The sequence below is a fragment of the Desmodus rotundus genome, chromosome 6, assembly GCF_022682495.2.
Source record: "Desmodus rotundus isolate HL8 chromosome 6, HLdesRot8A.1, whole genome shotgun sequence".
Lineage (NCBI taxonomy): Eukaryota > Metazoa > Chordata > Mammalia > Chiroptera > Phyllostomidae > Desmodus > Desmodus rotundus.
The window spans coordinates 132,611,279-132,638,306 of NC_071392.1; the positions used below are offsets into that span (position 1 = coordinate 132,611,279).

Below are 27,028 nucleotides of genomic sequence, written 5' to 3' on the forward strand. Positions count from 1 at the left end.
TGCCCTGTGCATTTTCTCATCAGAAATAGAGTGAGGACTCTCAATAGGAAGCTGTAGGTCATGGCTCTTGGAGCCTGGGGCAGGGGAGCCCAGAGGGCCAGGAGCTGGAGGGAGCCACTGCAGGGCTTCAGTGAATCAACTGGAGAGGTTGGGGGACTGCATTTTTCTGCTAATAAGTCCTTTGTGTGGATACTGTATTTTTGGGACTTGAGAGTAGTCTGCTGCCTTTTGTTCTATATAGCCAGTGCTTTGGTGGGGTTCTTGGGCTAGGTGGGCCCTTGGACTGGGGCATCCTTGGTGGAGTTTCCTGTGGCTATGGGATGTGCCTTCCTATGAGAGTGGATGGTGGCTGTAGGCACTGAGATCAACATCCCTAGCACACTATTTCCCAAAGATGCCCATATTTCTGGTACGCGCACAAGAAATTTTTGTTTTAAATCTTACATCTTTATTTTTATAGTTATTCTTTATTTCCAGTGAAGGATACTGGTTTTCCATTTATGATAGCAATGTAAATTTTCTATTAAAATATACTTATTTAAGCCAAAGTGATCTGTTTAAAGACATAAAATTAGAACAAGAAGTACATGTATGTGAGAGACTGCTCTTTGGTGAACAGCTCTAGGAAAATAATATGCCATCAAGTGGGAGGAAAAGGAGACTACCAACAGTATGGGTTGTGTGATTTCATTTTTAAAAACACACGAAGTACCTTTTAGTGCATTGCTGCCCTCCAAACAAGGCAAATATGGAGAGGTAGACACTAAAATGTTGACAGAGGTTGGTTATCTGTGGGAGGTGTTGTTAAGAGTGATTTTTCAAATTATTTTTTCTCTTCTTGCTTGTGAGTACGTACTTTCTAATTTTTGACTGCACTGACAATACTTCGGCAATAAAAATTTAACTGGAAATTATATGTAACTTTCTATTCTCCCCACTGTCTCTTCTCCTGCAGTTATATGATGTCTTCTCATCTAGTCCCCTTAACAAGGAATGGATAATGTCTGCCTTCTTTGTTTTTGAAAGGAACATTAAAAAATTTTTCCTCCAACTTAAGATACCACTAGATTTCACTCAGCTGAGAAAGTGAAAATTGCATTTCAATTTATATACAAATGGTTCTCCATGTAGTAAAATGTATGCTGTCTTTATGTCATAGCTCTTGCTGTCATGACAGGCCACATGAGAGGGTAGCTGTTGGGAGGGACTATCAAGACATCCCTCTGGGTCAGCCACCAGAATAATTGGAAGACCTGCTTTTCCTCCCTTGTCTTTGTTAATTTGCATTTTTCCCTTAGCTTAAGCAAGACCCCTTCAAGGCTTCCATTTCTACAGCTGGATCAGGTGATACTGCTAATGCCCAGATTCCAAAAAAACCAATTAGCTTAGGGTTTGGAGAAATTGTTAAGAATGCTGACAGAGGGGAAGCTAAACTTTCAGGTTTGCTGCTGTACATAGGTGACCAACTCATCCCAGGGCTTTCCTGGTTTTAGCACTGACAGTCTCTTGTCCTGGACACATCAGTCCTGGTTTTACTGTGGCATTGGCCACCCAAAATGTACATGCTTAGGCTAACAGTGGTATTGGCAACATGGAGAGGACAGGGAAAACATTATAGTCAAACAATTTCCCCAGCCCAGTCTCCAAGCATACAATAAGTAGAATGCCTTTCTAATGAAAAATAATTTTCAGTAAAAATTTAGTTGATATACCAGTGTACTGAAAGATCTATTCCCAGAGTTGGCTGTCCCATTGTTTTCCACCTCTTTCATTGGTTATCATACCTTCTGCAGTGGTTGCTCACCTCCAGTAGCCAGACAGGGAGAAAATGACATCCTCATCTCACTTTCAGTAATCTTATTTACGTATGCAGTTTTAATCATTTCCACAGGGAGAAGGCAAACCTTGCCATTACTCTCTACAATGACAAGGAGGAAATCATGGCCCAGGCCACCTTCCTGGACTATCCCAATTGGAATGTGGCCAAGCAGGATGACTGGGTGTCTTTGTTCCGGGAGCTCGACAGTGACATCCCATGCACAGTAAGCAATCATGCACAATGCTTATTAAAATAGTCTTGATTTTGAAGGGAAGTCCTGTGCTTACATATATGTCTTTTCAATTTTGGACTAAGCAATTCAAAATGCCCAAAAGAAAGTATAGACATCATGACTGTTGGAAATGAAATTAGCTGGTAGGGAGGAAAAGTGGGTCTGTGGGAATAGATCAGACAGCTGTGTGGTCCAGGTCATGCTCTGCTGATGATGACTGGGAGCAAGGAATTAGTGAGAGCATTAGAACATCTGCTTTCTAGGTCTCCACACTGCACCAAGCATCATATCCTAAGTCTTTGATATGTTGGGATGGCACCTGCCATCTACATATTTACCTCTGTAATAATGACAATAGCCTCAGATTCATGTCACACTCTATAATTTTCAAGATGCCTTTGTGTACTCTGGCTCATTTGATGTCTTCTGGTTGTGGGCACCTGACAACTTATTGGGTAATAGTGGCCAGGTCAGCAATTCCCAGGGAGTTGGGCCTTGGTAGCTGGTGCCACATCTGAGCTCTTCCTGCCCTTGTCCTGCCAGAGCCAGGCCAGTGTCTGGCCCCAGTTTCTGTGGAAAGCCAGATACTGTGACTGTGGGGAGCATACTTGCCTGTCAGTGGAATTCAATAGTGTGTCCCCAGTACCCTGGGGAATATCAATTGAGTGCATGAGTGAGTTCACCTTTCACATATGTGTGTGTGCATACACACACACATATAAATGGTATACCCAATGGTATACCCAGTTACCATTGTCAGAAAAATTATCTCAAACTTGGAAATAGTCCAGAAAAATTCTTTCAGTCAATGCTTTTACCTTTGATTGATGTTCTATTGATTGGTCTATTTTACAGTTCTGTAAGAATAGTGATTAACTTGTATGTGTTTATCCATTTGAGATGTAAATCCTATATGGTGGAAGAGAGAAGCTCAAAGGTTTCAGCACTGGCCCATTAGGACATTAACTATTTCATATCATACCCAGCAATATTTTCTAATATTCTCTTATTAAATTGCCTAAAGTGGCCAGCATCTCAAATGCAATGAATCATTTTTATCATCTCATTGGTTACCTCATTATTTGATGGACTGAATAAATCTCTGACGTGTGTTCATTTTATATTTGTGTTAGGATCATTATTTTACCTTTTTGAAAGTTATGAATTAACAATGTTTTTCATACATCCTTTACCATTTTTTTTGTCCTCTTAAGATTGATTCTTTGTAAACTACTTCCTACAATAGTATAGAGCTCAGTTGTCCAGTATAGCAGCCACCAGCTACAAGTAACTGTTGAGCACTTGAAATGTGGCTAGTTTCAATTGAGATGTGCTATAAGAATATATACATCAGATTTCAAATACTTAGTAGAAAAAAAAGAATATAAAATATCTCTAACAATCTTTATTGAATATATTATGTTATAGTTAAAACATGAAAAATTAATTTCACCTGTTTATGTTTAGTCTTTTTTTTAATATGTCTACTAGAAAATTTTAAATTACAACATGTGGTTTGCATTTGTGGCTCAAATTATTTTTCTGTTGGAGAGCATTGGTATAGAGCCTTGAAACTTAATGTATCATTACCTATTCTAGGGGTATTTGCAATTGAAGTAATGATTTTTATCTTTTAAAGCTAAATACTAAATCTTGAATTATTTTTGTTGGAAGAGAGAATTTGGGGGCTAAATCAGCCAAGTAATAAACCATGTACTCCTAAGGATAGTCCTGCTTGAAATGTAAAGCAGATATTAAGTAAGGTTCTTGTGGGATTTAGATGACTTAATACATGGAAAGTACTTCTATTTGTGTCATTGTTACTGCTGTTGTTATCTGGACTTTGGGGTTTGTGGTGTTTGCCTTTTGGGAGTTTTCAAGCTCATGAACCAAATTCATGATACTTCTCAAGCCAGTTTGTGCCCGATAAATGCTTCTTCTGAGTGTTCCTAAGGCATGCACCACCCAACAGGAGGGGAGCCAAGGCACAGGATGTGCAGATGGTAACCTAAGGCCATCTATAAAATTGCTCAGAAAACAAGAAACACAGCACTTCTGTTGTCCTGATCCAAGTGCAAGCACTACCCCCACCAGTCAGCCAATTTGCATTAATTCTGGAATTTGAAAATTTTCCATAAACACAGGGGTACTGAGTTGAGTGGACCTGATGTGTGGATGTATGAGGTCTATCTGGAAAAACTGCAGCCATTGTTAATATAACAAGAACAGTTTGTGTAATGTAACCTGGCAGCCAAGGAGAGTAGCCTGGAATGCATGTGAGTGAACAATGACAACTTCACTGTACTATTCAGTGGGGGCGGTAGATGCCGTTGAGTAAGCATGTGTACTGTGTGGCTGTCACGTTGAAAATGACTGAGCTAGTAGAGCAACAAATATGCATCAAATTTTGTGTTAAGCTTGAACATTCCTCTGAGGACACTATTCGGATGATTCAGAAGGCTGGAGCTATGGGCAACTGTTGATTGGCAGCTTTATCACAACAACTTGTCTGCTCATGCATCACATATCATGGACAGTTTTTGTGAAACATCATATCACCCAGGTGACTCAGCCCCTCAACAGCCCAGATTTGGCGCCCCGTGACTTATAGCTTTTCCCAAAATTAAAATCCCCTTTGAAAGGGAAGAGATTTCAGACCACTGATGAGATTCAGGAAAATATGACAGGGCAGCTGATGGTAATTCGAACTGTGTGAGGTCCCAAGGTGCCTACTATGAAGGGTACTGAGATGTCATTGTCCTATGTACAATGTTCTTGTATCTTGTAACTTCTTTAATAAGTATCTTTATTTTTACATGGCTGGATACCTTATGGACAGACCTTGTATAAAACAACTGCTCATTATTTAGGCCACTTAAGAAGACTCCAGAAGTTACAAGACAAAGCTCTTTAAAAACTTGAAAGATTTAATGTGAAAGTAATGTTAGACTCTTGCTACTTTGGGTTTTCAGCTTCCAGGTTTTCTGGATCCCAAGAATAATACTTGTTTCTGACTCTGGGAATGTTGAACAAAACAAGCCATTGGATTCATATTTGTCATCTGCCTTCCATCCTTCAAATTCATGAGACTCTACCTCCTATCACTTGAATAGAGCAGCAGCTTGAATAGAGCAGCAGCTGATTACTCAATAGCCCCTGGGAAAGGGTGATTGTCTGTTACTTGGTGTAAACACCCTCAAGGATAAGACTAGTGAGTTAATAATTGATCTCACTCTCCTGCCCATTTGTGAGGGCAGGAAGAAGAGCCATTTCCACTGGACTAATTTACAATCCCTGTTACCTTGAATAATTCTGAGCTAAGAGGACAAAGATTGTGAACAGAGTCCGGGAGAAAGCTTGAACACTGCCTGGGTATCTTGTCACTACAGATATAAAATGTCATCCACAAACACAGTGCAGCTCTATGTCTGTGACTGCCCGGAACCCTCCTCTTACCTCTCACCTCTCACCTCCCACCTCCCACTGTGCTCTAGCATAGCCGGAATGCTCACTCAGCCTTTAGTTATGTTCTCTTTTCTTCTGCAGCCTCTGAACACATTGTTCATGCACCTCTTTGTGGCTGTGGATGAGTATTCTGTTGGCTGCTGCAAAGAAATTATTCGGTAAGTGGCTGGAACCTTGTAGGCAGTGACTTGTAGGCAGGGCCTGGCAGCAGCACCATAGACAAGACACATTAATGCCAAAATGACATGAAAGAGAACATATGGGTATAGTAGTCCCTCAGTATGTAAGGGGAATTGGTTCCAGAAGCCCTGAGGATACCAAAATCTGATGTGTCCAAGTTCCTTATATAAAATGGCATAGTGTTTGCATATAATCTATGCACACCCTCCTGTGTACTTTAAATCATCTCTGGATTACCTATAATACCTAATACAATGGAAATGTTATGTGATTAGTTGATATACTATATTGTTTAGGGAATAATGACAAGAAAAAAAGTCTGTACACGTTCAGATGTAGTCATTGTAGGCCTAAGTACAAGGTGCACGTCAGCAGCGAAGTAACATTTTTTAAAAAATATTTTTGAGGCCCTGGCTGGGTCGCGTAGTTGGTTAGAGTGTTGTCTTGATATGCTGAGGTTGCATGTTTAATTCCTAGCCAGGGCACATATAAGAATCAACCAATGAATGCATAAATAAATGGAACAACAAATAGATGTTTCTCTCTCTGTCTCTCTCTCTGTGTCTCTCTCTGCCTTCTCTCTCTAAAAGCAGTGAATTAAAAAATTTTTAAATTTATTTTAGAAAATAAAAATGAAAAATATTTCATTTTTATGAAATATCAAAAATATTTTTGATCTCTGGTTGAATCTATGGATGTAGAACTTGGAGATACAGAGGGCCTGTAGTTTTAAAATGTTTTTAAAGGACCTGAAATTCTTTGAGGTGTTAAATTTACTTGTAATCTATGGCTGTATTAAGAATTTATGGAATAGCAGTGATATTTCTGAAAGAAAACAATCTATTCTTTGAACTGATGCTTCCCTTCAGTATACATCTTTAACTGCCATCGTTTGAAGCTAACAGTAGTTCAGCCATTTAACAACATGGATTTGGGGGGAAGTAAGGGAAAAGTCACAAGTTTGGATGGTTTGAAAAATGGTTTGCCTTGGTCTTATCTTTATACACGTTTATTAACATGACAGACTGCAGAAGCATCTTGAATAATATGACACACTGAAATATGATCAGCAGGGCTACCGGGTGATGGTGATGCATCTCTGACAGCCTGCAAAGACATTTGGGGGTGGTGGCCTCAGCTTTCAAGTCACTCTTGAAATGTCACACCAGACCATCCAGATGCCAGGTCAAAGGTTAATATTAGCAGAAACCTGGTGTACTGCATGAACATGGCACCCTCTGTTTTTTTCTTCCTCCATGGAACAGATAGAAAAAGGACTGTTTGTAATCCAAGGAAAATAAGAGAGAAAAAGAAATTGCCTTGAAGATGTTCTTGTCTTGGCAGGCAGGGAGCAGGGAGGGCATGTGGTGTATGAACACCTAATTTGTCTCAATCGGGTGCCAACTAATGGGGTTGCTTGGTTATTAACACTTCTCCTGCCTTCTCTTTCCCCTGACAGGACCGTGTTTAAGGCAGTGCCAGAACTGCATTTCATCTTTCTCATAGTGCCATCCTACATGAGCCTAGGTAAGGTCTGCTAACTGCCTCTAGTCCCTAGTCGGTAATATAGGAAATTCATGTTCAAAATGTTGCTTTGGTGAATGGGAGATAAGAATGGTCTGCAGGTCCAAAATATATAATGTGCCTATTTGATTACAACAATAAAACACAATTTAGAATGGAAACTACATTTTGTTCTGAAGTTCTAGAGTTATTCCTTGGTAAAACGAGGCCACATTACTTTGTCTCTGTGATTTAGGCTCAACCCTCATAACTGTGTTTGACCAAGTGGGGAACATTCCGAGTCTGACGTATGATGAGGACTTTGCTGTGTATATATGTCACAGGCACAGTCATTACCCTCAACTGCACATTCGCAAAGCCAGGTAAGTTCTGAGCAGTGCCTTTTGTTATCCTGACAGTTCCTTATACAGAGTTTTTAAATTGCCAGTTTTACTGTAAGAGGTTATAGCTGGGATTAAATTGTTTTATAATATCCATAAGTATTACTTCATTTGAAGATATTTAAAGTTGCTCTTGATGACATAATTTATGGGACTAAATATCTAATGGAACTCATTTGGTGCTATGTGGCTGGCAAAGTTGTACATTTACTACTTATGGGTTTCTTAAAACACAGTCCTTGGTCTCACACTGTGGGAAATAGCTTTTTAAGATAAAACTAGCTTAAAAATGAATCTGCCTATTTAGTTTTCCTAGTAAAGCCCACTTATTTTCTGACATTCAGGGGATGAGGGTTCTATTGACCCCAAAGAGGAGTTTTCCATGTCAAAAGTCTTTACCATCAATGCCCCACATAACATGCCCCTAAGTTCAGCAATCTTAAGGAGATGACTTTGCCAGAGTCTGTTTTCCAAAGATGGTGGCAATACCATCTTCCATCCTGAAAACTCTCCTACAATGTGGTCTTACCACTCCTCTCATCAAGAGGTGGGGTCTGTGTCCCTCTTTATCTGGCCAGGTTGTGACTTTTTCAACCCATATAGCATGGTGGAAGGGATGCTCTGATTTCTGAGGCTCGTTCTCTTGGGAGTTCTCTTGGGACTCTTGTTCTAGAGGAGATGAGGGAAAGAAGTCTGACTGCCTTGAGACTACCAGGCTGGAGAGGTCACATGTTGGTACTGGGGTCAAGCCCCAACAGGGCTCTGACTGACAGCATTGGCTGACAGCGATGTGAGTAAGCCAGCAAGGACATCCAGGCAAGGAGAGTCCCCCTGTATCTGCAGTCCAACCAACGTCTGACCGCAGTTGCTTGCAAGACCCCAAGCAAGAACTATCCAGCTGACTACCCCCTAGATTTTTGACTCACAAAACTGTAAGCAAAATAGAATGGCTGTTTCGAAACAAGAATGTATAGGAAACTATTTCACAAGAGTAGTTTCTTGGGTTTCTTTTTTATCAATTTTTTTATTGTTCAAATACAGTTATCTCCATTTTCCCACCATCACTTCCCCCTGCCCCACCCACGCCCACCTCCCACCCTCAATCCTACCCCTCTTTGGCATCCATGGGTCCTTTTTACATGTTCCTTGACAACCCTTTCCTGTCTTTTCCCTGTAAACTCCCTCCCCTCTCCCCTCTGGTTACTGTCAGTGAAGAATAAATCATATCTTTTTGAGTCAATGGTTGCCACATTTGATAAGTGCTGAATTTCTTTAGAAAGTACTAAATTAAAATTTTAAAAACTTGAGAGCCTACTATTTACCAGACATGTAGTATTACAGAATAATTGTTAAGAATTTGTAATAATGACATGAGGTAAATATAGATTCTGATCTTGGTTCTGCTACTAACCAAATGGGTTCACTTAAAAAAGGAACTGGTCTCTGTAGGCCTCAGTTTCCATAGTGGGTAAAAGCACGTTGTCATCAGTGTGGGATTGTTGCAGTGACTGGATGAGCCAATGAAAGTCAAGTACTTAGCACACTTCTAGTCCCATGTAAATGCTTAAGGAAATTAAATATCATTATTTTTATTATAGTTATGTGGGGGATAGAGAACTATTTACCATAAACTGTAATGCTGTGTAGCTTGGAAGAGGGTAAAACAGAGAGGGATGAAGACAGCTTCATACAATCCCTTCTCCCCTGCCCCCAACACACAAAAGTCTAAATGTCCACCAACAGGTAAATGTTTACATGTATAACTTACGGAATACCATACCTAGAGATAGGTATTACTCAACAGTGAAATGGAATGAAGTACTTATTACACAATAATGGCATGGATCAGTCTCAGAAAGTTTATGCTGAGTGAAAGAAGGCAAACATGGAGAGAGATGTCATATACTGTTGATTCCACTTTTACAATGTATAAAAAGGTAAGACTAATCTGTAGAGATAGAAATCAGATCAGTGGTTGCCTCTGGTTGGGGGGAAAGAGTGAGACTGGGAGAGACACTATGGAAAATTCCGGGGTGATGGCAATGTTCTGTATACTGATTGCAGTATAAGCAGTTGTCAAAAGTCATCAAACTGCATTCTTAATATCTATGTATTTTAGTATATGTTATTATACCTCAATGAAAAAATAATTTAAAAGTAAAAAAGGCACCACAGAGAAAGTAACCTCTGAATCTGGTCAGGAAGGATGAATCAGAGTTCAGTCTGAGTGACAGAATGAGCAAAGGCATGGAGACAGGAAAGCACCTGGTCTGTTACTAGGTAGGTAGGCAGGTGTGGCTCCTGTTCAAGGTGTGGAGGAAGAGAAGATCCTGGGTGGCAAAGGAAGAACTGCAATGAGAAGGCTTTATCTTGGAGTAAGCAGGGAGCACTGAAGTTGAAGGGCATGATATGTGCTGTATGTGAAAAGGTAACTGATTTTCATGTGGTCAGTGGCGTGTAGGGGAGGAGCACAGAACAGTTTGCCAAGAAATGGTACTGGATGGAATTTAGGCAGTGACAGGTCAGAGAGATGCAGGTAGGGGATTGGATCAGGGAAAGTGCAGTTTGGATGGATAAGTTCAAGGATAAAAATGAGTTAATGATGACTCAGGATTTTGGGGAGCTGATGGATTCATTAGCTGAAAGTCGAAATCATAGCATTAGATGGACAGGAGAGAGTTGGAAATACAGGTGCTCTCATGAGTGAGGATATTACAATAAAGAAGACTGTCTAGTTGAGGAAGAGATTTTAAAATGAAAGAGGGCAGAATGTTGAAAGATGAAAATGAGCTGCTAATGATAATGAGAAAGAAAACAAAGGAGAAGGAAAGGAGTATTACAGAGGTCAAAGACTCTTAAAGTGACAAACAATGCAGTGAAATCAAATAATTTGAGTACAGAAAAGAGGCTATTGAATTTGAAAATTTAAAAAGACAGAGATGAGATAAATAAAATTGATGAACTTCTAGCCAAACTGACCAAAAAAAAAAAAAAGAAGATAAATCACCAATACCAGGAATAAAAGAGGTGATATCACTACAGATTTTACCGATATTAAAAGATAATGGAATACTACAACTGTATAAATTCAAGTGTTTAGATAAAATGGGCAATATCGTTGAAAAACACAAACTACCTGAACTCATTTAAGATAAATTAATAACTTGAATCATTCTATATCTATTAAAGAGAAGTCAGGCAAACTTTGGGTGAGAGGGAGGGTGGTTGTCTACCCTAACCCTGTTCTGTCTGTCCTCCAGACTCCAGCCCCACCTAACCACATCCTTATTTGCTTCTCCTCTTTTTTTCTTATTCTCATGGCTCTGAACTCTGCCCCTTCCCCAAGATCTGGACCTCAACTTTCTTCCATGCTCATCCCTTTGGTTCCCCTATGCCAACCTTAGCCATTCAGTCACCAGTGCCCTTTTTCTGACCACTTGGTTTGGGGTCAGGTATTGTCCATCCTTGAAGGGCAGAGTTGGATATTAGTATTCAAATTGCAGTGAGCCAAATAAAGAGAGGTGAGGAAGTTAAGGCAAGGTAATACACACACACTGCTCTTTAGAGAAGTTTAATGATGAAGGAAAGCAAAAAGGAGGAGGCAGATTTTGAACATTATGCAAACAATGTTAAAGTGATTCCATTTTTACTCTTCATGTAGAGAACTTACTTTTCATTCTGAGGTCCAGACAACATGTACATATCTAACAAAAGATTACCAAGGAATAGAATAAGTTCAGATAGAAATTATCCACTTAATTAGAAGAAGAATATTCCTCATAAAAATTACTTTTCTTTACGTTGTTCTTATTCATAGCTAAATATATTGTAATTCTCCCTTTATAAACTGTTTTTGATTAGGATACACATGGTAATACAAGCCAAACACATTCTGAAGAAGAGGAATTTTGTTAGCGAAATAACATTTTAATTGATTTGTTCACACTTTTCAAATCCTACTTCGTGATTTATGAAGCTTCTCCTATTAGTATCATACGGGTAAATTAGGCCCTCCTGCCCTTTGAGAAAATACATTCTTTAAAGTGTTGTTGTAAAATATTTGCAGGTAGGCAATTTAAAAAATTATGTTATGAGAAATTTCCACAAGTGCATTGCTTAGGATCTTGTAAGTTCTAATAATTGTTGTATTGTCTTTATTTCATTTTTAAAAATCTCATTTTTTCTGTCATTTGCTAATTAATTTGAGGTATGGGTTTAGTTAATAAAATAAATTATATATATATACTTTTTAATATATTTATTGATTATGCTATTACAGTTGTCCCATTCCCCCCCCACTCCACCCCATCCTGCCCACCCCCTCCCTTCCACATTTCCCCCCTATAGTTCATGTCCATGGGTCATACTTATAAGTTCTTTGGCTTCTACATTTCCTACACTATTTTTACCCTCCCCCTGTCTATTTTCCACCTATCATCTATGCTACTTACTCTCTGTACCTTTACGCCCCTCTCCCCCTCCCACTCCCCTATTGACAACCCTCCATGTGATCTCCATCTCTATGGTTCTGTTCCTGTTCTAGTTGTTTGCCTAGTTTGCTCTTGTTTTTGTTTTAGGTGTGGTCATTAATAACTGTGAGTTTGCTGTCATTTTTACTGTTCCTATTTTTGATCTTCTTTTTCTTAGGTAACTCCCTTTAACATTTCATATAATAAGGGCTTGGTGATGATGAACTCCTTTAACTTGACCTTATCTGAGAAGCACTTTATCTTCCCTTCCATTCTAAATGATAGCTTTGCTGGATACAGTAAATCTTGGATGTAGGTCCTTGCGTTTAATCTTGGGTAATGTAATTATGATGTGCCTTGGTGTGTTCCTCCTTGGGTCCAGCTTCTTTGGGACTCTCTGAGCTTCCTGGACTTCCTGGAAGTCTATTTCCTTTGCAAGATTGGGGAAGTTCTCCTTCATTATTTGTTCAAATAAGTTTTCAATTTTTTGTTCTTCCTCTTCTCCTTCTGGCACCCCTATAATTCGGATGTTGGAATGTTTCAAGATGTCCTGGAGGTTCCTAAGCCTCTCCTCATTTTTCCGAATTCTTGTTTCTTCATTCTTTTCTGGTTGGATGTTTCTTTCTTCCTTCTGGTCCACACCGTTGATTTGAGTCCCAGTTTCCTTTGCATCACTATTGGTTCCCTGTACATTTTCCTTTGTTTCTCTTAGCATAGGCTTCATTTTTCATCTGGTTTTCGAACAGATTCAACCAATTCTGTGAGCATCTTGATAACCAGTGTTTTGAACTGTGCATCCGATAGGTTGGCTATCTCTTCCTCGTTTAGTTGTATTTTTTCTGGAGCTTTGAAGTGTTCTGTCATTTGGGCCATTTTTTTTTTTTTTGTCTTGGCACGTCTGTTCTTTAAGGGGCAGAGCCTTAGGTGTTCACCGGGGAGGGGTAAGGTTGGTTGCTGCGCTGTGACGCTATATGTGGGGGAGGGGCCGAGAGGGAGCAGTGGTGCCCGCCTCACTCTCCTCAGGATTTCAATCTTTCACTCCGCTACCCACAATCAAACTGGGCCCCTCTGGTGCTGGTTCCCGAGTGGGTGGGCCTGTGCACACTCTAGGCCCCTGTGGGTCTCTCCAAGGACCTCTCCCATGAGGCTGGGAGTCTCTCCTGCTGCTGCCCCAACCCCCACGGGCGTTTTCAATCAGAGATTTGAGGCTTTATTTCCCCACGCTGGAGCCCTGGGTTGCGTGGTCTGCTTTGCTCCCCGCCGTTTGTCCAGTATATCTGTGCATGAATGTGTGGCCTCGGGGTGCTACCCACCGCTCTGCCTGCCCTGCTCTCCGCCACTCTGAGTCCGGCCCTCTCGGTTTATCTATGCACGAATGTGGGGCCGCAGGGTCTGCTAGTGCTCGGACTGCCTGCGCCGTTTGTCCCACACTCCCCCAGTCTCGGTCCTGCCAGAGCCGCGTGAGTCCTCTCCACCCTGGCTGCCCGTCTCTGCCCCTCCTACCAGTCTGGATGAATGTTTATTTTTTATTTCCTTGGTGCCAGACGTCCTTGCCATTCGATTCTCTGTCAGTTCTGGTTGTGCGAGGAGGCTCAGTGTGTCTACCTACGCCGCCATCTTGGTTCTCCAATAAAATAAATTATATTTTTAATCAGAAAAAATTTTAAAGTAAAAATTATTCATGATTTCATTCTATGTGAGGATGAAACTATACACATATGCAAATATATGTGTATCCTTTCTCTTTCTCTCTCTCTATATATGTACATATATATATAGTCATGATCATATGTTATTTAAATTGTATTTTTTAGTTAATGTAGCAGCTCATCAGCTCATCATCTTTCCAGCTTAATTCTATTCTTTTTACTAGCTGCTTGGTATGTTATTATGTGGCTGTAATATAAATTATTTAATTGTTCCTTATTATGGAAAGTTGTTCTCATTTTTTAATTTATTGTTGTTTAGTTACAGTTGTCCCACCTTTCTCCCCATGGCTTACCCCCACTCTGTCCCCCGTCCTCAATTTTTTCAGTAACAAGTAAAACTGTGGTGAACAACCTTCTACATACATCTTCAAGTACTCATGCAAATAATAATTTTCTGTAGTATAGAGACCTAAAAGTGGAATTTCTGGGTAAGACTGCATTAAATACTAAGATTTTAAAAGAGATGATACCAACTTATTCAACCAAAATAATTATGTCAATCTATATTCCAATCAATAGATTCTTATTTTCTCATACCCTCACCAGGGCTGGATGTTTTCAGTTATTATAACTTTTCAATCTGTTAGGTCAAAACAGTATTTTGTTTTAATTTGCATTTATCTAAATATGTGTGGATTTGAGTGCCATTTTACAGGTTCCATTTCAAATGAAGAAAATAGTGTAATTTAAAATAATTTCCAGTTCAGAAATTATTCAGATGGATGATTAAACGTGTGTATGCAAAGTAGATAATTCTTTGGCGAAGTGCAGAGGGGAATGGGTTTCAGGTGATGGGAGCACCTTTCCACAAGTACTTCTTTTCTTTTACTTAGTAGATCAACAGTTTATTATAAAAAGATGTAACTCAGGAACAGTCAGATGGAAAAGCTGTGTAGGGCAAGGTGTGGGGCAAGAGGCAGAGTTTCCATGCCCTCTTCAGGTGTGTCACTCTCACCAAATCTCCACTCTTCAACATCCTGGTGCCATATTTTCTTATAGTGTAGGCCAGGGGTGTCAAACTCATTTTCACCAGGGGCCACATCAGCCTCGAAGTTGCCTTCAAAGGGCCAAATGTAATTTTAGGACTATATAAATGTAACAACTGCTTAACTAGGGGCAAGGAGCTTGGTGCTGCCCCTGGGTAGAAACAAGGTGGAGGGCTGGATTCGGCCCACAGGCCTTGTGTTTGCCACCTCTGGTATAGGCAGTATAGCAGATTTGAATCTTGGGAGTTCTAATTTTCTTCAGGAATTTTAAAGCTTTACTTTCAACATAGATATTTAGCAATACATTACTGTAATAGAAAATTGTATGTAATCTAAAACTGAAACTGACATATACAGAGGCAGCCTATGTAAAAATGACCTATTTCTTTCCCTTTTTAGTCAGATGACATCTTTGCTTAATCTAGTCACTGATACCCCTCTTGTCATTCAGGATGCAGAATGTGCCCAGCTCAGTGCTGGCTCCTAGTAAACCTGTGGTGATTATGAATTGATCTCCCTCCTTTCCTCTTTTTCACCCCCACTCCTGTCTTCCTTTTGTTCTTGAAAACTTTGGTGTTATGGACTGTAACCTTCAAGTGGAAAAGGCCCACATACCTTCAGTTAAACTTTCCTGATTCCTTACCCTGGGGTCTTGCTTATTCAGCCTCTCATGATGAAATGCCCACTTGCCCAGCCTGAGCAAGGAACAAATCACAAGATGAATAGTCCTGGTGACAAAGGAAGGGGCATTTGTAAAAAGACAATTTAGTTTCTAGTAGTGAGTTCAAGAGGAAATTGTGACATCATGGTTGATGATTTTGCTTGAAGAAGGTAGAGAAGTGTGATGCATTTTAAGAAGCCCTCTGTTTAAAATGTTCAAATTTGAGTTGTGGTAGAACTTCAGGTACCTGGAAAATGCACTTACGTGGACCATCTCCCTCCTTAACGATGCAAGAAGTAAGAAGACACTTCAGAACATTAGATGGGTGTGGTTGTACACCCTCTCAGTCTGCCTCATTTCACTTATTTCCCCCATACTATTTTTTGACATTTTTTTCATTAATAGTTACTCACACAGATAATTAATGGTAAAGAACACAATTCTTAAGACACTAACCCAGTGCAGCATTTACGGATATAATTACCCTTCTGCTATTTATCTAGCAACATATTCAGAACCAGTGAATTAATGCTGTAATCCCCAGTCCCATTTCTTTGATGTACCCACGTGGAAAATTATACTGTAATCTGTCTGTTTAGACACTAATTATTGAAGTTACTGTTCTGTATTTTGCATAATATCTGAAATAAAGCATAGATACTTCTGGACACACCTTTATAATCCATAGTGAGTTTGATTGATCATTGATGGGGAATTTGAGGTGAATTCAGACTTAGAAACTATTGGAACAATCTTTCGGAGGAAAAAGCTACCTTTTTCATGTCCTCATGAGGGTGGGGAAGGACTCACCAGGAAAGGATTATATGCTGTCAGTCATTGATATAAAATACAATAGTTCCCCTCCCCCTTTTCCCCAGGGCATATGGTCTAAGACCCCCCCCCCAAATGGATGCCTGAAACTGTGATAGTATCAAATGCTATACTATGTGTTTTCCTATACATATGTACCTATTGTGAAGTTATAAGCTAGATACAGTAAGACATAACAACAAAAACTAATAATAAAATAGAACAGTTATAATATACTATAATAAAGGTTATGTGAGTGTGGTCTCTTCTCTAATAACAAATCTGATTAACTGAGACATTAAGACAGGTTAGTGTGGGCAGTGTGGAAATACTGGACAAATGATTCATATCCAGAGTGGGATGAAGTGGTACAATGAGAGATTTCATTACATTATTCAAAGTGGTGCACAATGTAAAACTTATGAATTTGCCCTGGCTGGTGTAGCTCAGTGGATTGAGCATAGGCCTGCAAACCAAAGGGTGGCTGGTTCAATTCCCAGTCAAGGCACATGCCTGGGTTGCAGGCCAGGTCCTCCCACCCCTGGTATGGGGTGCGTGAGAGGCATCCACACACTGATGTTTCTTTCCCTTTCTTTCTTCCTCCCCTTCTCTCTAAAAATAAATAAATTATTATTTAAAAAAATTTATGAATTATTTCTGGAATTTTTCACTTAATATTTTTAAACTCCAGTTGACTGCAAGTTAACTGAAACCACAGGAAACACAACCACAGATAAGTGGTGGGGGGGATCTACTGTAACTAAAATGGCACAGTGCTTTTTTGTTGATGACAATGGTTAACTAAATTGGGTCAACATTATTGCTATTTAAAACAGAAGAAAGAAAAAACTTAGGACTTTAAAACATAAGATTGGTGGGTTTTACATACTAACTTTTCACTTCCTAAAGCAACTATTTTTATTAATCATTTGGTAATCTGATGCTTTTTAGGAATCTACTTAAGCTTGACTTCTGAGCAATTTCATATAAATGAACATTCTGGTGCTTAAGTTACAAATATCCTCAAGCCTTCAAAAAGGAGGAGTGAGCAATTAGGAATTTCATCATCATTCTTCTTGAGTCCTGTTACCCAGCAAATAGAATTTGGTTAACAATCCAACTGGATTGAATATGTGCCAAGATAGACTTTTGGATCAAATTCTTGTAGTGTAAATGACAGGGGCCTCTAATTGGCCTTGATTTTGCTTTGAAATCATTTAGGGCTTAAAATCCTTTATAACTATTTTTCTTTTCTTTTAACTCCTTTTTTATTGTTGTTGTATTACAGTTGTCCACATTATCCCCCATTGCTCTCCCCTGCCCTCCCATTCTACCCACTCCCACATTGTCCGTGGGTCATTTATTTTATTTTATTTTTGCACTTTGTCCAGTGTTACTGCTTGTTCTATTTTTTAAAATACAAAATCTTTTTTTATTGTTGTTCATACAGAGTTGTATCCATTTTCCCACCACTACTTCCACCCTCAATCCTACCCTGCTTTTGCTTTGTCCATGGGTCGTTTATGCATGTTCCTTGATGACCCTTCCCCTTCTTTCCCCTGTTATCCCCTTCACCCCTCCCCTCTGGTTACTGTCAGTTTGTTCTTTACTTCAATGTCTCTGGTTACATTTTCCTTGCTTGTTTTGTTGATTAGGTTCCACTTATAGGTGAAATCATATGGTATTTGTCTTTCACCGCCTGGCTTATTTCACTTAGCATAATGCTCTCCAGTTCCATCAATGCTGTCGCAAAGAGTAGGAGCTCCTTCTTTCTTTCTGCTTCATAGTATTCCATTGTGTAAATGTACCACAGTTTTTTGATCCACTCATTTACTGATGGGCACTTAGGTTGCTTCCAGTACTTGGATATTGTAAATTGTGCTGCAATGAACATTGGGGTGCATAGGTTCTTTTGAATTTGTGTTTCAGGATTCTTAGGGTATAATCCCAGCAGTAGAATTCCCGGGTCAAAAAGGAGTTCCGTCTTTATTTTTTGAGGAAATCCCATACTGTTTTCTGTAGTGGGTGCACCAGTCTGCATTCCCACCAACAGTGTACTAGGGTTCCCTTTTCTCCACAGACTCTCCAACATTTGTTGCTTGTTGATTTGTTTATGTTGGCCACTCTGACTGGTGCAAAGTGGTATCTCATTGTGGTTTTAATTTGCATCTCTCTGATGGCTAGTGATGCTAAGCATCTTTTCATATGCTTGTGGGCCCTCTATATGCTCTCCTTGGAGAAGTGTCTGTTTGGCTCCTTTACCCTTTTTTCAATTGGATTGTTTGTCTTCCTGGAGTGGAATTGTATGAATTCTTTATATATTTTGGAGATCAAACCCTTGTCTGAGGTATCGTTAGCAAATATATTTTCCCATACATTTGGTTTCCTTTTCATTTTGCTGATGTTTTCTTCAGCAATGCAGAAGCTTTTTGTTTTGATGAAGTCCCATTTGTTTATTCTTTCTTTTATGTCCCTTGCTCTAGGGGACATATCGGTGAAAATACAGCTGAATGAATATCTGAGCTTTTCCTGCCTATGTTTTCCTCTATGACTTTTATGGTGTCATGACTATTATTTCAGTCTTTTGTCCATCCTGAGTTTATTTTTGCGTATGGTGTAAATTGGTGGTTGAATTTCATTTTTTTTTCTGCATGTAGCTGTCCAGATCTCCCAACACCATTTTTAAAGAGACAATTTTTATTCCATTTTTTGCTTCTGTCCCATTTGTCAAACATTAATTGACCACAAAGACATGGGTTTATTTCTGGGCTGTCTGTTCTCTTCCATTGATCTATGTGTCTGTTCTTATGCCAGTACCAGACTCTTGTGATTACTGCGGTCTTGTAATACAGTTTTTTTTAAGTATATTTTATTGATTATGCTATAGTTGTCCCAATTTTTTTTCTACCTTTTATTCCCCTACTCCATGTACTGTCACCCCTTACCCCTCCCCCCCACCAATCCCCCTCCTCCACAGTTCATGTTCATGGGTTGTACATATAAGTTCTCTGGCTTCTCCATTTCCTATACTCTTGTTAACCTCCCTCTGACTACTTTGTGCCTGCCTATTCTGCTTCTTATTCCCTGTACATTTCCCCCCCATTGTCCCCCTCTCCGTCACCACTGATAACCCTCCATGTGATCTCCATTTCTATGATTCTGTTCCTGTTCTACTTAGTTGTTTAGTTTTAGTTCTTGTTTTTTAGGTTCAGTTGTTGATAGTTGTGGGTTTGTCGTCATTTTACTGTTCATAGGTGTGATCTTCTTCTTTTCTTTAGATAAGTCCTTTTAACATTTCGTATAATAAGGAGTTCATGGTGGTGAACTCCTTTAACTTGACCTTATCTGGGAAGCACTTTATCTGCCCTTCCATTCTAAATGATAGTATTGCTGGATAGAGTAATTTTTGCATGCGGGTCCTTGTCTTTCATGACTTTGAATACTTCTTTCCAGCCCCTTCTTGCCTACAAGGTTTCTTTTGAGAAATCAGCTGACAGTCTTATGGGTACTCCTTTGTGGTACCTGTCTCCTTTTCTCTTGCTGCTTCTAAGATTCTCTCCTTATCTTTAATCTTGGCTAATGTAATTATGATGTGCCTTGGTGTTTTCCTCCTTGGCTCCAACTTCTTTGGGACTCTCTGGGTTTCCTGGACTTCCTGGAAGTCTATTTCCTTTGCCAGATTGGGGAAGTTCTCCTTCATTATTTGTTCAAATAAGTTTCAATTTGTTACTCTTCCTTTTCTTCTTCTGGTACCCCTATGATTTGGATGTTGGAATATTTAAAGATGTCCTGAAGTGGAGGTTCGTAATCCTCTCATTTTTTTGAATTGTTCTTTCTTCTTTCTTATTTTGTTCTGGTTGAATGTTTCTTTCTTCCTTCTGGTCCACACCATTGATTTGAGTCCCAGTTTTCTTCCCGTGACCATTGGTTCCCTGTACATTTTCCTTTATTTCACTTGGCATAGCCTTCATTTTTTAAATCTAATCTGTAGCCATATTGAACCAATTCTGTGAGCTTCCTGATTACCAGTGTTTTGAACTGTGCATCTGATAGGTTGGCTATCTCTTCGTTGCTTACTTTTATTTTTTCTGGAGCTTCGATCTGTTCTTTCATTGGGCCATATTTTTTTTGTCTCTGAGGTCATGGTATGTAGTAAGGGGCAGAGCCGTAGGTGTTCACCAGGGCAGGGCAACCCATGTCGCTGGGTTGTGGGCTGCATGTGAGGGAGGGGTCTGAGAGGGGACAGTGGACCTTGCTCCACTCTCTGATGGTTTTCAGTCACTTCCCCCACCACCCACAATCAAATTGGGCCCTTCTGCTGCTTATTCCCGGGTGGGTGGTTTTGTGTATGTTCTCGGACCCGGTGGGTCTCTCCAACGAACTTTCCTGTGAGGCTGGGAGTTTCTCCTGCTGCTGCCTCAGCCCCCACAGGTGTTTTCAGTCAGAGGTTTGAGGCTTTATTTTCCCCTGCTGGAGCCCAGGGTTGCATGATCTGTCTCACTCCCCAGTTGTTCCTCCTAGTTTATATATCTGTACAGGAATGTGGGACTGCTCTCTCCTCCAGCTGCCACCCCGCCGAGTTCTCCACCTGCTGCCTTGCCGGCCAGCTGCAGCCCTGCCCGCCTCACTCCACAATCGGCCACCTCAGTGGGTCTGCCAGTGGCTGCCTTGCTGTGAGCCCTCTCTGCTGGGTTGCCCATCTCTGCCCCTCCTACCGGTCTGGATGAATGTTTCTTCTTTAACTCCTTGGTTGTCGGACTTTCATACAGCTTGATTTTCTGTCAGTTCTGGTTGTTTTTTGTTTTTAAATTTGTTGTTGTCCTTCTTTTGGTTGTGCGAGGAGGCACAGTGTGTCTACTTATTACCTTTTATTTCTTTTCCTCCTCTGATTGCTGTGGCTAGGACTTCCAATACTACATTGAATTGAAGTGGTGAAAGTGGACGTCCTTGTGTTGTTTCTGATTTTAGTGGGAAAGGTTTAAGATTTTGTCCATTGAGTATGATGTTGGCTGTAAGTTTTTCATGTATGGTCTCTTGTTATGTTGAGGTATGCTCCTTGTACTCCCACTTTGCTGAGTGTTTTTCTCATAAATGGATGCTATACTTATCAAATGCTTTTTCTGCATCTATTGATATGATCATGTAGTTTTTGTCTTTCCTTTCGTTTATGTGACTTATTATGTTTATTGATTTGCAAATATTGTACCATCCTTGCATCCCTGGGATGAATCCCACTTGATCATGGTGTATGATCTTTTTAATGTATTGCTGGATGCAGTTAGCCAGTATTTTGTTGAGGATTTTAGTGTCTATGTTCATCAGCGATATTGGCCTGAAGTTTTCTTTCATCGTTGTGTCTTTATCTGGTTTTGGGATTAGGATGATGCTGTCCTCATAAAAAGAATTTGGATTCCTTCCATTTCTTGGATTTCTTGGAATAGTCTTAGGAGGATAGTGGTTAGCTTTTCCTTAAATGTTCTGTAAAATTCTCCTGTGAAACTGTCTGTTCCAGGGCTTTTGTGTGCTAGGAGCTTTTTTACTGCTGCTTCGATTTCATCAGCTATTATCAGTCTGTTCAGGCTTTCTGCTTCTTCATTCAATTTTGGAGATTATATTTTTCTAGAAATTGGTCCATTTCACCCTGGTTTTCAAATTTATTGGAATATATTTGTTTGTAATAACTTCTTACAGTTCTTCGTATTTTTGTGGCATTAGTTTTAATCTCTCCTCTTTCATTTCTGATTTTATTTATTTGTGTCCTCTCTCTTTCTTGATGAATGTGGTTAAAGGCTTGTCAATTTTGTTTATCTTTTCAAAGAACCAGCTTCTGGATTTATTGAACCTTTGAATTGTTCTTTTAGTCGCTGTCATCTAATTCTGCTCTGATCTTGGTTATTTCCTTCGTTCTACTCACTTTGGGTTTTGTTTGTTGTTCCTCCAGTTCTTGTAGATATAGGGTTAGGTTGTTTATTTGAAATGTTTCTATCTTTCTTAGGTTGGCCTGCATTGCTATGAACTTCCTTCTCAGGACTGCCTTGCTGTGTCTTATAAGTTTTGGATTGTTGTGTGTTCATTTTCATTTGTTTCCAGAAACCTTTTTGATTTCTTCCTTGATCTCAGTATTAACCCATTCATTGTTTAATAGCATGCTATTGAATCTTTATGAATTTGAGTGTTTTTGAGTTTTTTCCTTGAGGTTGGTTTCTAGTTTCAGGCCCTTGTGGTCTGAGAAGATACTTGATATGATTTCACTTTTGTTGAATTTGTTGAGGCTTGTTTTTCGTCCTATCCTGTGGTCTATCCTTGAAAATGTCCCATGTGCATTTGGAAAGAATGTGTATTTTGCTTCTTTGGGATGAAAGTTTCTATATATCAGTTAAGTCCATTTGATGTAGGGCATCATTCAATGCTGCAATATCCTTTTTAATGTTTTGCTTGGAAAATCTGTCCATTTTTGACAGTGGGGTGTTAAAATTCCCTAGTATAACTATGTTACTATCAATATCTTTCTTGAAGTCCTCCAAAATTTTCCTTATATATTTAGGTGCTCCTGTGTTGGGTGCATCTATGTTTATGTCTTCTTCCCTGAATGTTGAAGTGTCCTTCTGTGTCTCTTTTTATTGTTTTTGTCTTGAAGTCTATTTTTTCTGATATAAGTATTGGTACCCTGGCTTCTTTTTCCCCTGTCCATTTCCTTGCAATATTTTTTCCCAACCCTTTACTTTCTGTCTCTATAGGTCTCTTGTTCTGAGGTGGATCTCTTGAAGACAGCATATGTGTCAGTCATGTTTTCTCATCCATTCAGCTACCCTGTGTTTTTTGGTTAGAGCATTTAATCCATTTACATTTAAGGTTATTATTGATAGGTACTTATTCATGGCCATTTTACTCTGTTTGTGCCTGTGTTCCTCTCTCACTCTTTCTCTTCCTTTTCTTAAAGCAGTCCTTTTAGCATATCTTGCAGTGCTAGTTTGGTGGAGGTGTATTCTTTCAGCCTTCTTTTTTCTTGGAAACTCCTTATTCACCTTCCATTTTCATTGAGGGCCTTGCTGGGAAAAGTAGTACGGGTGGCAGGCCTTTGCTATTCATTATTTGGAATATTTCTTGCCATTCCCCTCAGGCTTGCAGTATTTCTATTGAGCTCCTTATTGGAGCTCCCTTTTATGTTACTTTCTGTTTCTCTCTTGCTGCCTTTAAGATTCTCTCTTTGTCTTGGAATTTTGCCATTTTTATCATCATGTGTCTTGGAGTGAGCCTCTTCGGGTGCCTCTTGATTGAGACCCTCTGTGCTTCCTGGATTTATGTGAGTTTTTCTCTCATCAAATTAGGGAAGTTTTCCATCATTACCTTTTCAAACAGGGTTTCAATCCCTTGCTCCTCTTCTTCTGGTATCCCTATTATACGGATATTATTACATTTCATGTTGTCCTACAGTCCCTTGACCCCTCTTTGTTCTTTTTGAGTCTTTTTTCCTTTTCTTGCTCTTTCTGCGGGTTTGTTTTCTACCTTGTCCTCCAAGTCACTGATTGGATCCTGTGCTTCATGTAGCCTGTTTTTGATTCCTCTTCTATTGTGTTCTTCAATTCAGAAATTGTATTCTTCATTTCCTCTTTGCTCTTGTTGATACTTTCTATTTCCTTTTTCATGTTGATATAGTTTGCAGTAAGTTCCTCGCAGTTTCCATGTAGTCTTTGGTAATTTCACAGTGAGCTCATTGAGCTTCCTTATAACCATTGTTTTGAACTCATCATCTGGTAGTTGCCTTGCCTGTATTTCATTTAGCACTCTTTCTGAGGATTTCTCAGAAAGATTTCTCCTTTCCTTTTGTTTTGTTTTTTTTTTTTGTCTTCCCATTATTTGTGAGACTCTTCTTGTTTCCTTCTGTTTCTCAAATTGGTCTGTTTTGAGTCCCTGAATTTGTGATGTGAACTTCTATGGTAGGAGACCTGTGAGTTTTAGTGGTGCAGTCTCCTTGACCTCCTGAACTTGATGCTCTTGGGATGCCCTTTATGCCATTTATGTTGCCTCTCTGGATGTAATTGGGTTTTGATTGTTGTTGGGTCGTTCTTTGGTGGTTCCTTCCTTCTAGCTGGTTGAGTGAGGGTATGTCTGCCCACCACATCTATATGCTGTTTTGCAGGTGCCGTCAGGTTGTGCTGAAGCTGATTCTTCTGTCTGTCTGAGGTTATAAGATTTATCTCTCACTGTTGTTCAGTTGTTTGTTCTGGGTGATTTCTCCACAGTTTAGTTGTAATACCAGATTGTTCCTTGGAGATGGTAGTGTGGCTTCCATTCATGCCTCTGCTATCTTGCGCCCCTTTCCATCAATCCTTTGTAACTTTTAAAATCCTGAGATTTTTCAAGGAGTAGAAGCGAAATCATCATAAGATTCATTTTATTAAACTGATAAAATCTATTTTAAAATTGTAATATGGAGTAAGTTTAGGAATGACTGATATGATTTTCTTAAAGACCACTAGAGGTCATGAGAGATCTTAAAAAGAAAAAGGTGCTTTGGTTTAGATGTCTGAAGAAAAATGAAAATGTGTCAACTGTAGATTCTCTTTTCCCACGTTGAAACAGTGTTCACGGTAAAAGATTGGTTTAGCCAGAATACACTGCACTCTTTAACACTACCACTGAATTGGATTCTCAATGAATTTTTTGGTTCGTTCATTGATTTGTTAAGATATACATATACACACACTCTCAGGCTTGAAGAAATGCAATATTTATGGCATTTAAAGTGACATCAGAAGCAGTTTTTCAATGTTACACTTTTAAATCTAGCTAAAGAAATGCAAATCCTCCCTGAATGTGGAAAATACCATAAGATAGAAGAAAGGAGGCCCTGCCAATATTCTGAATGCTAAGGTGGAGTACTGCTGCTGCTGCTGCTGTTATAGTCCTTAAGTATGAACTTTCCATGTGTGAATTTGCAGCGGTTTCTTTGCTTGCAAGAAAATGTGTACACTCCTGCACTCAAGGAAAAGTGGTCTGTAGATTTTCCTCTAGAATTGTAATTATACAGCAGAATGGTCAGGATGCTGAGATGTTGAAGCAATATTAGGGTCTGCCTGTCACTAAGAGACCATGGCAGTCATCTGGGAAAGTTCTGTGGATTCCAGGCATCGCAATACTCCTTGAAAGCCCAGCTAACTGGTACAGTAGAAATGATGAGTGAGTTTGTTCTTTCTTGTCCTTACCTCCCAGGAAGCCAGTGAGAGCCATCAGGTCCCTGTCATTTTTCACCTTGTCTTCTCCTGGGTTTAAAGGACATCTATACCCCAAGTGAGGTGTCCTTGAGAGGCTGTTGATTTTCTTCAGATTTGGATTTTACTCCATTTTTATCTTTCATGTTTTTCAGAGTCTGACAGACATTTAGGTGCCTGAGCAATCAACCAGTCTTTATGGCATGGACCTTTTGTTTCCAAAACAAGTTAAAATAAAATGTTTTCTAACTATATTAACAAGCACATGGTTGCCTCTTCCAAGGCATGTACTGAATGAGAAAAATAAAGGAATGCTGCATTTCACTCATAGAATGGTGTCGTTCCAATTGCATTTTATGATGTTGAACATTCCATAGTCATCATACTGAAACTCTCCTGTGTAGGAAAGTCACAGGAAGTCATGGCTGTCCTATCTGAGTGGCAGGTGGTGTTCATTGCCTTGGAGTACTCGAATTTAAACATTTTGATGGATGAATTGTTTTTGGTAGCTGGGGTGTTTTGTTTCTGTGGGGCTGGACTTTGTCATATGCCGTTTGAGACTCTGTGAGGCTGATGTCATACTTTATCATTAGCACTGGGGGCTGATGTAAGATCATAAATTATCAATTACCCCAAGGAATGCATTTAGCAGAACAAGTTCCTCTTTATCTGTTTTGGGGAAGGACTAAGGGAGAAACTCTTTAGAACTCCACCATTTAGATGTTTCCTCTTATTTTTTTCCAGAAAAACTAGTATTTTCCAGAAGAATGATTATGGATAACTTTGTTAATGGGCTACTGAGGGATCATGATTAGTCTTACAGTCCTGGGTCTCACCAAACCTTTATTCTTGATTTTTATGTCCATAGGGTAATATTTTTGTGTCCATATGTAGATAAGTCCATGGGACACAGTTTATTTTGGTGGTAGCAAAATAAACAGTTTATTTGGAAGGTAGCAGTCTTAATCCACTTAAAATGATTTGGATATTGCATTATTTTCCCATTATTTAAAATAATTATCTTTACTATATTTTGATGCAGAGTTTTATAATGTTTCAAAATGAATTTGTTGGCTATTCTGTCTTAGAACCTTTTTATTTTTTTAAGCTAATACCATCCAGGACTCTTTACAGAGTAAAGCCACCTCTATGAGCACCCTTTTGGCAGTGTGCTAAGTGGGGAAGTGAGTGCTTTCTGGAATGCAGTGGGACTCTTGTAGCTGAGGTCCTGGTGCTCAGGTAGAGTCAGCTGACTGGGGTTTCTGGGTAGTGTGACACATGACAGGGGTGGGGAGTGTAATGTCTGCTCAGAGAAAATGCTGCTGAGGGGCTTACTACCTACCCGAGTGAACTTCAGGGTGTCCCATGTATCACCACGTTGTACTCTCCCCTTCTATCCTTGTCCCTGGCCCTTTTATAGATGAGAAACCAAAGTATAATATCAAAGTGACTGGTCAGGTTTCTCAGGAAGTAGAGTCAGAGGCTAAGTAGAGGGGCTGTGAAGCTGCCAACATGGGGCACGTGTCCCTCACCTGGAAAACAGGCTTAGCGATGGCAATCCTCAGCACTTCAGTGCATGTG

General features: G+C 39.6%; 1 protein-coding gene across 8 annotated transcripts in view; it reads left to right on the plus strand.

Moving 5' to 3' along the window:
- CFAP61 (cilia and flagella associated protein 61) overlaps nucleotides 1–27,028 on the plus strand; it is a 354,209-nt gene that overhangs the window by 22,096 nt on the left and 305,085 nt on the right. For 7 of the 8 annotated variants that reach the window (XM_045194437.2, XM_045194441.3, XM_053927357.2 and 4 more), the window contains 4 exons: nucleotides 1,892–2,042; nucleotides 5,598–5,674; nucleotides 7,156–7,223; nucleotides 7,456–7,582. In XM_045194437.2, the coding sequence (XP_045050372.2) occupies nucleotides 1,941–2,042; nucleotides 5,598–5,674; nucleotides 7,156–7,223; nucleotides 7,456–7,582 (374 nt within the window). In that variant the 5' untranslated portion in view covers nucleotides 1,892–1,940. Of the gene's footprint in view, nucleotides 1–1,891; nucleotides 2,043–5,597; nucleotides 5,675–7,155; nucleotides 7,224–7,455; nucleotides 7,583–27,028 lie in introns of those variants that run through there. The other variant, XM_045194440.3, reaches the window with a different exon arrangement.